The 12,850-nt window shown below is 41.9% G+C and overlaps 1 protein-coding gene and 1 pseudogene across 1 annotated transcript in view; both read left to right on the top strand.

Moving 5' to 3' along the window:
- The window catches only part of RMDN2 (regulator of microtubule dynamics 2), a 168,093-nt gene extending 164,883 nt beyond the window's left edge, over window positions 1-3,210 (top strand). The window contains exon 11 of the mRNA XM_063695953.1: window positions 3,151-3,210. Within this exon, the coding sequence (XP_063552023.1) occupies window positions 3,151-3,177 (27 nt within the window). The 3' untranslated portion in view covers window positions 3,178-3,210. The remainder of the gene's footprint in view (window positions 1-3,150) is intronic.
- The window catches only part of LOC101134634 (large ribosomal subunit protein uL30-like), a 151,062-nt pseudogene that overhangs the window by 7,528 nt on the left and 130,684 nt on the right, over window positions 1-12,850 (top strand).

The raw sequence follows: 12,850 nt of genomic DNA, 5'->3' as shown, positions 1-12,850 counted from the left end.
AAGATCTCAGCACCAATAGCCAATTTGTGTTTCCCTCCAACTCCCAGATGGCAGCTCTGCAGCACTTTCTCCTCATCTAATTTCTCCTCACCCAGACGCACTCCACATCAGGACCCTTAGGTAGTACAGAGACAGTTCTTTAGGCAGGGGGATGCCATGTTCCCAAAAGAGCCTGATGAGGCCATACTAGTCCTCTTCCACCAAGCTATGCTTTCGGTCAGTCCCTCTGTGACTTTTATGGATGCTTTGTAGCCCTGTGGCAATGAGGCTCCAGGACAACACTCATGCAATTCCCTGCCGAGGAGAGTTCAGAAAACTCCATGCTGTGCAGTGCAATTGGGAGGAAACTCAAGGCAGTGCTGTCGTGGGACCTCCCGGTGGTGATTTGTACAAATGAAGCAACGCTATCCAGCTTCCCAGAAAACACCGCCTTTTTTTCTTACATTACAGCTCTGAGTCAAAGTGTACTGTGGCCTCAGACCTGGGGCATACAGCCCATTTGACAGCCACAATGAGGGAAATAGCCTACTTCTGGAGCCTGTACCAGAAGGCAGAACGGGAGACTCCCAGCTCTCCCTTACTAAAGGCCAGGGAGGAAATTGTCTCAAATGCTCTCCAGTCCAAAATGGAAAGTTAGATTCAATGGTCTGTACTCTTAGGCTGACTAACCTCTGTTTTTCATTTTCCCATTGTGCTGAGTCAGCCACGGGTGGGTTGTGCATTTTAAGGGTTTGAATGCAGAAGGAAGGAAGGCTTCCCAGTTTCTGAGCCTTGAGAAGGTGGTACTGTGGCCTCCAACCAGCAGCCATGCCCCCAGGCACCTCATTCTCCTACACTATTTCAGGGACTTTCTGGTGCAATAAGGATGTGACTGAGCCCTGAGCCCCCAGGTTACCAGCCACACCCCAGTGGAATCCCAGGAGCTATGGGGTAAAATGGAATCCTCTTCCACAGCAAGTGCACAGAAGGGGCTCAGGGCTGATGGGAACCTCCATTTCTGCCCTCATTTACTCTGGACTCTGAACCTAATACCTGAGGCTTCCTGCAGCAAATCAGAGAGGTGAAGAGCAACTTATACGTATCTTTTTTTTTTTTTTTTTTTTTGAGACAGGGTCTCTCTATGTTGCCCAGGCTGGTCTTGAACTCCTGGGTTCAAGGGATCCTCCTGCCTCAGCCTCCTGAGTAACACATATCACTCAACAAGGAATAAACACCACAACAATTTTGAGTACCACAGTCGGAGCACTGTGTCCTGCTAAATGTGAGGAGCATTCTCCTCTCTCATGTTATCATCATAAGGCCAGGGCCTGTGGCTTAAGCTCCTCCATTCCCTTAGAGTCTCCCACACCACACAACAAGTTTGGAGACAGAGAAAGTAGCTAATATTTCCCCCTAAGTGCCAGGCACTGTTTTCTATTCTTTACATTGACAGTTTCATTTATTTCTTCCAATCATCCTAAAAATATTGGTATATTTAGCCTGCTTTATATACAAAGGGATTAAGGCTCAGAGACAGTAAACTATTTGCCAAATGTCACAGAGGTTGCAAGTGAGAGGGGTCAGGATTTGAATTCAGGTCTGCAGGCACCAAAGCCCATCTATACCACACCAGTACACATTTGTTGACTCACTACGTATCATCCTAAGTCTTACAGAAGCCCCACCCCTCTAACTACAGTAACTGTAGAGGTCTCTAGTACTGTTATGCCTATTAGGGACCTGGGCCACCCCAGTGCCTTCTCCTGCCCTGTGAGCTGACTCCCTCCAGGAGCCCAAGACCACAACAAGCAAAGCCATCTTGTTGCCAAAGCCTGATGCAACTCACACCCTCTTCCTCCCCTCCCCGTGCAGAATATCCTTGGTATCTGCCCAGCAATTTAATCTCCACAATTTACAATCAAATCTTGGGATAGCTTAGAAAATCTTCCTTTAACACAGTGGCTGGAACATGCAGAGAGTTGGCATGCAGCCTCCACATGGGCTTCATGACTAGATCTGCTACACTCAAACCCATTATATTGAAATTACCATAAAATTCACACTATTCCAATCCTCAGAAATGATGGTTTTATTTAGAAGTAAGTGAGCAAAAGCAATGATTTCATAGGCCCCAGTGCCAAAGTCTTAGCTCAATGTTTCTCAAATGTTTTGTTTTCAGAACCTCTTTAAACTCTTAAAAAAGATTGTAGAGTCCAAAGAACTATTGTTTAGCTAAGTATCTATCAATATTTATAATTCTAGAAATTAAAGCTGAAAAACTTATAAAATATTTGTTAGTTCATTAAAAATAATAAACCTAATACATGTTAACATAAATAACATTTTATGGAAAATAACTAGTTTCCAAAATCACAAATATTTAGTCAGAGTGGGCAGTTTTAAAAAATAGTGTTACAAATCTCTTTAATTTATGACTTAACAGAAGATAGCAGGTGACTCACATCTGTTTCTGCAGAAAGACTCCCCAGTAAATTTGTAAGAGAATGAGAGTTAGAAATGCAAATAATGTTTTATTCCCACAGCTGTAACCTTGTGGGTTTCCTGGAAAGGGTCTCAGGGGCCATCCCGACAGGGTGCCTGGACCACACTTTGAGAACCATTGTCTAAACTTAAGAGTGTGTTTTTTGGGCCGGGCGCGGTGGCTCACGCCTGTAATCCCAGCACTTTGGAAGGCCGAGGCGGGTGGATCACGAGGTCAGGAGATCGAGACCATCTTGGCTAACACGGTGAAACCCCGTCTCAACTAAAAAATACAAAAAATTAGCCTGGCGTTGTGGCGGGCGCCTGTAATCCCAGCTACTCAGGAGGCTGAGGCAGGAGAATGGCGTGAACCCCGGAGGCGGAGCTTGCAGTGAGCCGAGAGAGCGCCACTGCAGTCCGGCCTGGGCGAAAGAGCGAGACTCCGTCTCAAAAAAAAAAAAAAAAAGAGTGTGTTTTGTGTGTGTGTGTGTGTGTGTGTGTGTGTGTGTGTGTGTGAATGTCTCTTCATCCAAGAAAAATCTAAATGGGCTATTGTCTTGGCGTAGGGAGTAGGTGAGGGTGCGGTGGATTTCAGAAAAAATAATGTCCCATTTACCGATTTTAAGAGAATAGCCCTGAGACAAGTGTGGGCGCATTGAAACACCACTGCAACCCTCTAAACTATTGCAGAGTTGCCACCACCAGGTGTCTGGCTAGAAAGATGTCATCTTCCCAAGACAGCTACCTGCCCAGATGATGTACCTTAGCCCAGGAAGGAGGAGGAAGAAGAGGCAGACAGAATGATGCCCAAACCCCTGCGGCCCGGAGACGAGGTGGTGCCTGAGTCAGGAAGCTGGGAGAGCCCAGCTCAGTGGAAGAGGCATGTGGATCCTGGTTAGGTGTGAAGCCAGGAGGGCTTCTTAGCCACAGCCTGAAATCGAAGCCCAGGATCGAGCCACAGTCTGAAATTTTTGGATGGCAGCTCTGCCAATTAAACCAATGGTAACAATAATAATGTACTGTCATATATGTAAGAACTGCCACATATGGAGCGTTTTGAGCCAGGCAATGTGCCAAGCACTTGACAGAAATCATTTCATTAATCCCACACAGCCAACCCTTTGAGATAACCATTGCCCTCATCCCTTTTTTACAGACAAATAAAGCAAGGCAGGAAGAGTTGGAGTTATCAATCAAGGTCACACACACTATGTTGGTTGAGCTGAAATTTGAATTCAGTTCCGCCGGGCTGCAAAAACTCTCTGCTGCTTCCCAGCTGCACCAGCTAGGCAAACTCCTGCCAGAGGAAATCTCACAGTTGGAGTGCAGTAGGCATAGATTTCTCCTACTTAAATGGGGGGAGGCTGTAGTCACAGCGAAGGGAATACTATTGTGTCCCATGGGAAGAAACATGAAGATGGAGTGGACGCTTCATTCCTACTCCAATCAGCCATCTGGAGGGTTCAGGGCTGAATTGTAGTGGGGGCATCACAAAACTTAGGGAGGTGAGGAGCCTCCCTTAGGGAGGTGACAGCCTCAGTACATGGCCCCCAAGCTTTCAGATCCCTTCCTGCACCCCTCCCCACCTAGCTCTGCACTTGGCATTGTTGCTACTAGCCAGGAAGTTTGAGATCTGTGCAAACCCCGCCCTTCCCCGCCGCCCCCGTAAGCACTACCGTCCCTTCAAAGTTCAGACATGGGGTCCTTTGGAGCCCTGCTCCCTAGAGGGTCGCCTGGCACATGGCCACCTCCACATCCCCCCCCTTCTGAGCTCAGCCTCCCAGAGGTGTGAGCTTCTTACAAACACACACTATCACCCAATTCCCTGGAAAAACAAACAGGACAATTGTGTGAAAATTCCATTCTAAGGCATCCTCCCTTCTCTGTAACCAGAGGCTCCAAGGAGTTCAGCATAGCACGAGCTTTTAATTTGCGTGCAGACAAGCACAAAAGGCACAACCGGATATACCTGTTATTTCCCAATGACCTGAGAGCCCGAAGTTTATGTTAAGCCCTGGGTTATGGCACAGCTTGCACGCAAGGCTCTGCAGCTCCTGCAGGCAATTGAGAGGTGGTGGTGTACAGGACAGAGGAACAACTCTGAAGTGACAGCACATAATTTAATTCCCCCTAAGCTTTCCAAGCATGCAGACTGTTCCTTTTTTGTCAGCGTATAACCTAAGTGATTTGTTCTACTCAGGCAAGAAATGTCTAATTTAAACCACATTGCAGCTAAGCCCTTAGTGAAGAAGGAGAACTCCCTGAGGCTTAGCCGTGCGTGGTTAGGCTGGTGGCAGCTGAGGCAAAGCAGACCCCTTTCAGCCCCTGTATTTCTTACTCATGTCGTGACTGGAGATACGTGGGTTGGGGGGCTCTAATCACCACACTCACTCTTCTGTCTCACACTTCATCCCTCGTGAATGGGTTTAGTTTTAGTAAGAGTGTTTACAGGAGAGTGTTGGCTACATGTCCCCAACATCCCGGGTTTGAGTCCCATCTGAGCCACCAGGAGTTGGGTGACTTCAGGGAAACCTCTTAAACTCTAACCATTGTTTTTTCTTCTCTGAGAAACAGGACAAGTCGGTAGTGGGGGTGCACAGATTGGCACATTTTCGTGGCAAGAGATCTGGCTTAGGAAGCGAGAGATCTGTGCTCCAGCCTAGCTTTGTTCCTAACTAGCAGTGGATTTGCAGCAAGGAACTTTTCTCTGGGCCTCAATTTCCTCATCTGTAAAATAAGTAGGCTGGATGAAATGGTCTTTAAAGTTCCTTCAGCTATAAAATACTATGTATGTCTTAAATCACTTGGAGTTTGACAAAATAATAGTTATAATAATTTTAATTATTATTGTGATTTCTTCCTACAATCCCAAAGATTTCACTAGCCATGCAAATCTTTTAAAATTCTTCTTTAAAAGTACTTTTCTTGTACTTACTGACATGAAACAAAGAAGGATTCTAGGCCCCCAGATGGTAGGATGTGGGGTAGAGATTCTGTGTCTGTCTCATTCCCCATGGAATTATCAAATTTCCCCCCCTAGCCACGCCAGACTGCTAAATGGTCTCTAAGTATAGCCTACATTTCAAGGCTGTTTCCTCAGCCAAAAATGCCCCTTCTCCTTGTCTGCTGTGAAACTCCCTTCCTTTTACCCTCCTCTTTCCATTATGGGACTGTTTTCTCTTCTGGGCTCCCTTGAGCACTTCACACTATTATTCCATTGACTTCATGCTGTTATTTTTGGTTCTGTATTCAATATATCTTTGCTCAACTAGACCCTCAGGAACTCTGTCATCTGTACCATGCAGCCTCTCCTTCCCAGCCTTCCCCAGCACCTGGTACACATTCATGGAAGAATTAACTTTTGAACCCTGTGGATTTCGTCACAATAGGATAAGAATGCTGCATGGGTTTAGGATAGACGTTCACAATCTGAGATGAGCAGCGCTAGCCCCAGTCCCCAAAGGAAACCTAGTTAGGGTGGTGATTAGAGACATTTTGAACAATTACTTCAGGAAAGGATCAAATTCATTGAAAAGCTGCTTATCTTAGTGAAAATGTTGTAACTATGGAAAGACATAAAAGACAAAATGTTCATAACTGTATCCTTGGAAGTGCCTTTTTTTAAAGAATAGGAATCATCTCACCAAAGTATTTGAAGAAGAATGTGTGTGGTTGTTTGCATGTCGCTGCCTATAGTTAAGAATGTTACATATTTCATTTCTCCCAGGATCACTCAGCCTAAGAGAAGAATTCAAGGTTACTTTTAGGGAGGAAAGGACATTTACACTGGGAATTCAATCGATGGTAGTTAAGCGTCCTTTTTCTTTAATAATTGGGATAAGTATGACACATACAACTTTACATAGCATGCTCGGGGAGTGAGGAGAGAAGCTAGAGAAGACTGAGATGAGTGAAATGCAGGCTTGATTGAGAAACTAAGCAGAATTTCTACTAACAGTGAGGACTGAGGGAGAAGCGTTCCTGTAATGGAGGGGAAATGAATAAAACCTCGACTCCCAGCTCGACAGGGACCTTTCTTCTCCTAGCCAGCTGGAATGCAAGCTTTAAAAAAAAAGGAAGTGTGGGGAGGGCTATTTTTTTTAATAAGACATCTCAGAAATGATCATGAACACAGTAAAGCTGGTTTTCAAAAAAGGAAAGTGAGAAAAGTAGTGACAACTTGAAGCTGGTAGTTGAGGAAGAAGGAGAACTTCTGAACCCATGAAGAGAGTATACCCGGTTTGGGTGGGTAGGACTCCAAAGCCTTTAGGATCGATGGACCAGAACAGAGAAATGAAAATGCAACAAGAACAGCTGTGGGGAAAAGGCAGAAGGGGGGTAGGAAGTGAAGAGGGTGTGTACTTTTCCTTTCTGATCTGAGAAAGGGAAATTTTGTGCTGGGAAGAGTTATGCGGGAGGAGGAAGGAAAGGCACCAGGAATGCCTGGAAGGTATATGATGTCTGACCTTGTGATCTCCTGCAACAATTTCTACACCGATTGTGTCCCTTCACCTCTGCTCTAAAAATGTTGTTAGGTAAATATCTGTTTTATTAACATTGTGAGAAATTAGCCTCGTTTACAGAATTCCACAAAACAACTTGCAGTAATGAGAGGCTGCTAGAATGTAGGTGATACTAGGAGAAGCAATGCCTTGTCTGAATTCCCAGGGCTCTGGAGGCACCGCTTTGGGTTTAAAATCTTTCCTTAGTGACCTTGAACATAATGAAATAGGAGAGAACGTTGATCTCAGAGTAGTAATAGCACAGACCACAGCCTTAATGCCCAGCAGGCTTAGTTCGTTGGAATAATTAGCCTAGGAAATGCATGACTTAAGATGTCCACACAGTGGCCCCCACAAAGTCTGAAGGGGAAACAAAGAGAAAGCCAGAGAGCCTTTCATAGAAGGGAACCAACTGCGTTTACATGCAAAAGATCCATCTCCTGTGGCTACCTAAGAGCAATGACTCTCTGGGGGTGGAATAATTTATACATGTGTAAAAACATTTATTTTTCTACATATTTACTTCAAGCTTGTGTTAAAGTATCTGCAAACAACTCCAGACCCCTCCCCATCTTATTTTTATCCTAAAGGCAGTGCTACATGGATATCCAAATGTTCTGAGAGGACAATCTTAAATATACAAAAGAATAAAAATAAATAAATAAATAAAAAATAAATAAAAGATTTCCTAATTTATCACCATTTGCATGCTGGAAACCGAGAGCGCTAACTTGGGTAATATCCTTTTAACTCTGATTGAATTATATGTTAATTCCTTGTGGTGGTCTTAGATTTCAGACACTATTAGCAAATTATGGAGGAAAAGGAAGATCGTATGATTCATGAACTATCACAGCAGCAACAGTTTCTAATTTCCACCCATCCTCTGTGTCATGTGATATGTTTCAGAAACTCACTTAAAATTGAGAAAATAAGCCATTCCTAATTGTACTTAAGTAAGGAAATAGCTCATTTATGAATCTAAGAAGATTAAAGAATATGGCTTTAGTGTGTTTGTTTAGAATCTATGCCAAAATTTTTTTCAGAAGCATAAATCTGTTTTTTTTCTTTTCCTTAAAAAAGACTTTAATAAAGCCAAAGAAAGAAAGACAGGAAAGAAAGAAAGAGGGCTCCACATGCAGTTTCAGCACTAAGGGATCCTGACAAGTAATTCACCTCTGCTTTGAATGTGGGATTTTTGCACTCTATGATATATACCTTTGGAGTGGTTTTGTTTTCTTTGTGTGTGTGTGTGTGTTTTTTTTTTTTTTTGTGAGACAGTGGATTTTTTTTATCCATCATTGCATTATTGGAGTTTTATGTGATTTAATGTATAAAAAGTGAGGCTATTCTCCAACTAGTTGTTTGGGTTTCTGTAAAGTTCAATTTCCACAGGTTACCTCAAGAGGTCTTTTAAAAATGAAATTTCAAGCATGTTGCTTGATATTCTTTAACATGTTCTCAATTAATTTGCAATAAAGTCCAGCCCCCTTCCTATTGCACACTATTGTACCCTTCCTGCCTTTTTCATGCACTGCTCTCCACCCACCCTGGCTTCCCGGCTTTGCCTCCAATGTCAGAGTGATTTCTGGGCTTGCTTTTTTTTTTTTTTTTTTTGCCTGGAAAGTTCTTCTCTGAAGAACTTTCAAATGGCTGCCTTCTTCATGTATCTCCTCTCGGAGCATCATTCCCTGACCGTCCTTTCTAGGGCTCTGAATCCACCCCATTGCTGTCTATCCAGTCAGTCTCTCTTTTCTAGCTGGCATCCATCACAAGCAATCTGCTTATCTTGTTTTTGGTGAGTTTATATCTGTTTCTACCACTGGATTATAAATACTTCCAGGATAGAGATCTAGTTTATATCACTCACCATTCTCTTCCCTTAGTGCCTGGTATGTAGTAGGTGTTCAATAAATGTGTACTGAAAGAATGGATGAGTGATATGATATTGATCTGTACCTATTTTTTCTTTTTAGTCTATCTTTGTTGAGTTTTGGTATTGATTTTATGTGTCAGTACCTGAGAAGGAGAGAAGTCCTTGAGTTGTTTAGTAAATGTGGCTCAAGTGAGATGCTGAACAGTGCCAGCCATGTGGACTCTGCCACAGTGAAAGAGGAAGGTAGAGAAAATGGGTTCCAGTGTGTGTGTATGTGGGGGTGGGAGGGGGGTGTTGATTTAGGGGTGTACAGAAAATGGTGGTGTGCTTCATGCCTTTTTTTTTTTTTAAGAATGAAACCAGGACATCAACTGAGCATATAAGAGGGGAAAGTGGAAAGTGGTGCAGTAGGGTTAAGGCATAATGAAAAGATTTAGAATTATCCTAAAAGAGTAGGAAAGCAAACCATGTAGAGATGTATAATAGAATTCCAGTGTTGAGTTTCCATTTTATCATCATGAATTTGAAGTGAGACAGCTGGAATTTGGGATTTCCCTAACACTTGAGGTGGGAAGGTAAATTGTTAATCACTTTTATGGAGCCAGTGTCCTTTGACCAAGCAATCCTAGTCTAGGAATTTATCCTAAAGACAACTGGACAAGTTTGAGAAAATGCATATACAAAGTCGTTTAACAAAATATTTTATTATAATTGACAACAAATAAATGGAAAGTACCTAAATATTCAGCAATACGGGATTGGATAAATTCTGAAACATACAATGGGATATTTTGCAGCTATTAAAGACTGTCTGTCTATATTCATTGATATGATGAATAGGTATGATGAGTTATTGAGTGAAAAAAATGCAGTTTTCAAACTAGCACATAGTGTAAAACCCTTTTTTAAAAGTCATTTACACTCATGTATTTTAGCATAAAGAAAGACATGGAAGGATGTTCACCAAAATGTTAAATCTTCTCACCCTCTTCTATGTATCTTTTTGAATTGGGTGAAATGTTCTATAATGAGTATTTGAAAACAGAATAAACCGAAAAAAAAAGATTTAATTAGATCCCATTTGTCAGTTTTTGCTTTTGTTATTGTTGTTTTTGGTGTCTTTGTCATGAAATCTTTGCTAGTTCCTATGTACAGAATGGTATTGCCTAGGTTGTCTTCCAGGGTTTTTATAATTTTGGGTTTTACATTTAAGTTTTTAATTCATCTTGAGTTGATTTTTGTATATGGTGTATATACAGTCTTCTACATATGGCTAGCGAGTTATCCCAGCACCATTTATTGAATAAGGAGTCCTTTCCCCATTGCTTGTTTTTGTCAGTTTTGTCGAAGATCAGATGGTTATAGGTGTGCAGGCTTATTTCTGGGCTCTTTATCCTGTTTCATTGGTCTATGTGTCTCTTTTTGTACCAGTACCAGGCGGTTGTGGTTACTGTAGCCCTGTAGTATAGTTTGACGTGATGCTTCCAGCTTTGTTCTTTTTGCATACAATTGCCTTGGCTATGTAGGCTCTTTTTTGATTCCATATAAATTTTAAAATAGTTTTTCTTTCTAGTTCTGTGAAGAATATCATTGATAGTTTGATAGGAATAGCACTGACTCTGTAAATTGCTTTGGACAGTATGGCCATTTTAATGATATTGATTCTTCCTATCCATGAGCATGGAATGTTTTTCCATTTGTTGGTGTCATCTCTGATTCCTTTGAGCAGTGTTTTATAATTCTCATTGTAGAGATCTTTCACCTCCCTGGTTAGCTGTATTCCTAGGTGTTTTATTCTTTTGTGGCAATTGTGAATGAAATTGCATTCCTGATTTGGCTCTGAGCTTGGCTGTTGCTGATGTATAGAAATGCCAGTGATTTTTGTACTTTGATTTTATATCATGAAACTTTGCTGAAGTTGTTTATCAGCTGGGATCTAATGAAACTTAAGAGCTTCTGCACAGCAAAAGAAACTACCAACAGAGTAAACAACAATGATCTACAGAATGGGAGAAAATATTTGCAAACTATACATCTGACAAAGATCTAATATTCAGCATCTATAAGGAATTTAAATTTAGAAGAAAAAAGCAACCCCATTAAAAAGTGGGCAAAGGACATGAACAGCCACTTTTCAAAAGAAGATATACATGTGGCCAACAAGTGTATAAAAAAAGCTCAATATCACTGATCATTAGAGAAATGAAAATCAAAACCACAACGAGATACTATCTCACACCAGTCAAAATAGCTACTATTAAAAAGTCAAAAAATAACAGATGCTGGTGTGGTTGTGGAGAAAAGGGAATTCTTATACATGGTTAGTGGGAGTGTAAATTAGTTCAACCATTGTGGAAAGCAGTATGGCAATTCCTTAAAGAGCTAAAAACAAAACTACCATTCGACCCAGCAATCTCATTACTGGGTATATACCCAAAGGAATATAAATTCCTCTACTATAAAGACACATGCACACATATGTTTATTGCAGCACTATTCATAATAGCAAAGACATGGAATCAACCTAAATGCCCATCAGTGGCAGATCAGATAAAGAAAATGTGATACATATATACCATGGAATACTATGCTGCCTTAAAAAAAACCAGATCATGTGCTTTGCAGAAATATGAATGGAGCTGGGGGCCACTATCCTTAGTAAATTCACGCAGAAACAGAAAACCAAATACCTCATGTTCTCACTTATAAGTGGGAGCTAAATGATGAGAACACACGGACACAAAGAGGGGAGCAACAGACATTGGGGCCTATTTGAGGGTGGAGTGTGGCAGGAAGGTGAGGATCAGAAGAAATAACTTTTAGGTACTAGGCTTAGTACTTGGGTGATGAAATAATCTGTACAGCAAACCCCCATGACACAAGTTTACCTAGGTAACAAACTTATACATATACTCCTGAACCGAAAATAAAAGTTAAAAAAAAGAAAAAAGAAAGACCCATCTGTATAGTGCTCTCTCTCTCTTTCTCTTATTTGGTTTATTCTCTTCCTTATCCATTGCATGCATTAACCCTTTAGAACTTCCGGTGTTCTGGGGACCCTGAAAGATCAGCTAGCAGGATTATTGCAGGGCTCAGTGCAGTGATGCAGAGGCCTCCACCAGCAATCGTGAAGTTGAAAGAGAATATCCACCTCCCTTATGCATAAGGGATAGATTTGGGGGTGGCATTGAAGGTCTTTCTCTCATTTTGCTGGCAGCCATAGCAATGCATTGATTAGCAGGAGAGGTTTTCTCTCTAATGAGCCAGAAACTAACACTTGTGGAGTTCCTGCTATACACCAGCACTGTGCAGGGTGCTTTACATTTAAAAAATAAATCTGGGCCGGGCGCAGTGGCTCAAGCCTGTAATCCCAGCACTTTGGGAGGCCGAGGCGGGAGGATCACAAGGTCAGGAGATCGAGACCATCCTGTTTAACACGGTGAAACCCCATCTCTACTAAAAATACAAAAATTAGCCGGGCATAGTGGCAGGCGCCTGTAGTCCCAGCTACTCGGGAGGCTGAGGCAGGAGAATGGCGTGAACCCAGGAGGCAGAGCTTGCAGTGAGCCGAGATTGCGCCACTGCACTCTGGCCTGGGCGACAGAGCGAGACTCCATCTCAAAAAAATAAAAAATAAATAAAATAAAAATAAAAAATAAATCTGTTTAATCTTCACAATAATTCTACAATGAAAAAATTGTTATCTCCATTTTATAGCTGAGAAAAAAATGAGGCACAATGAAACAAAAGCACTTGCATAGCACACAATATAGGAAGGAGTGGAGTGAGAATCTAAAGTCAAGTTTACAGCATGCTGTTTTCAAGGCAAAACTACTTTTGATTTAAAATCATATTCTTTTCTCTCCCCAATCTCCTCCAGCTAGCGTTTCATCCGTGTGGATTTGTCAGGAGACAAGGAAAATCAGATTTCCAGCAATGCGTATCTAGTGTTTAACAATCACATCATTACACATGAAAACATTTTCAAGCTTGTCAGATCACCATTGTATGA

This window comes from Gorilla gorilla, chromosome 12, assembly GCF_029281585.2.
Source record: "Gorilla gorilla gorilla isolate KB3781 chromosome 12, NHGRI_mGorGor1-v2.1_pri, whole genome shotgun sequence".
Taxonomy (NCBI): domain Eukaryota; kingdom Metazoa; phylum Chordata; class Mammalia; order Primates; family Hominidae; genus Gorilla; species Gorilla gorilla.
Note: the sequence above shows the minus strand (reverse complement) of the source record. Positions and strands in the feature narration are given on the sequence as shown.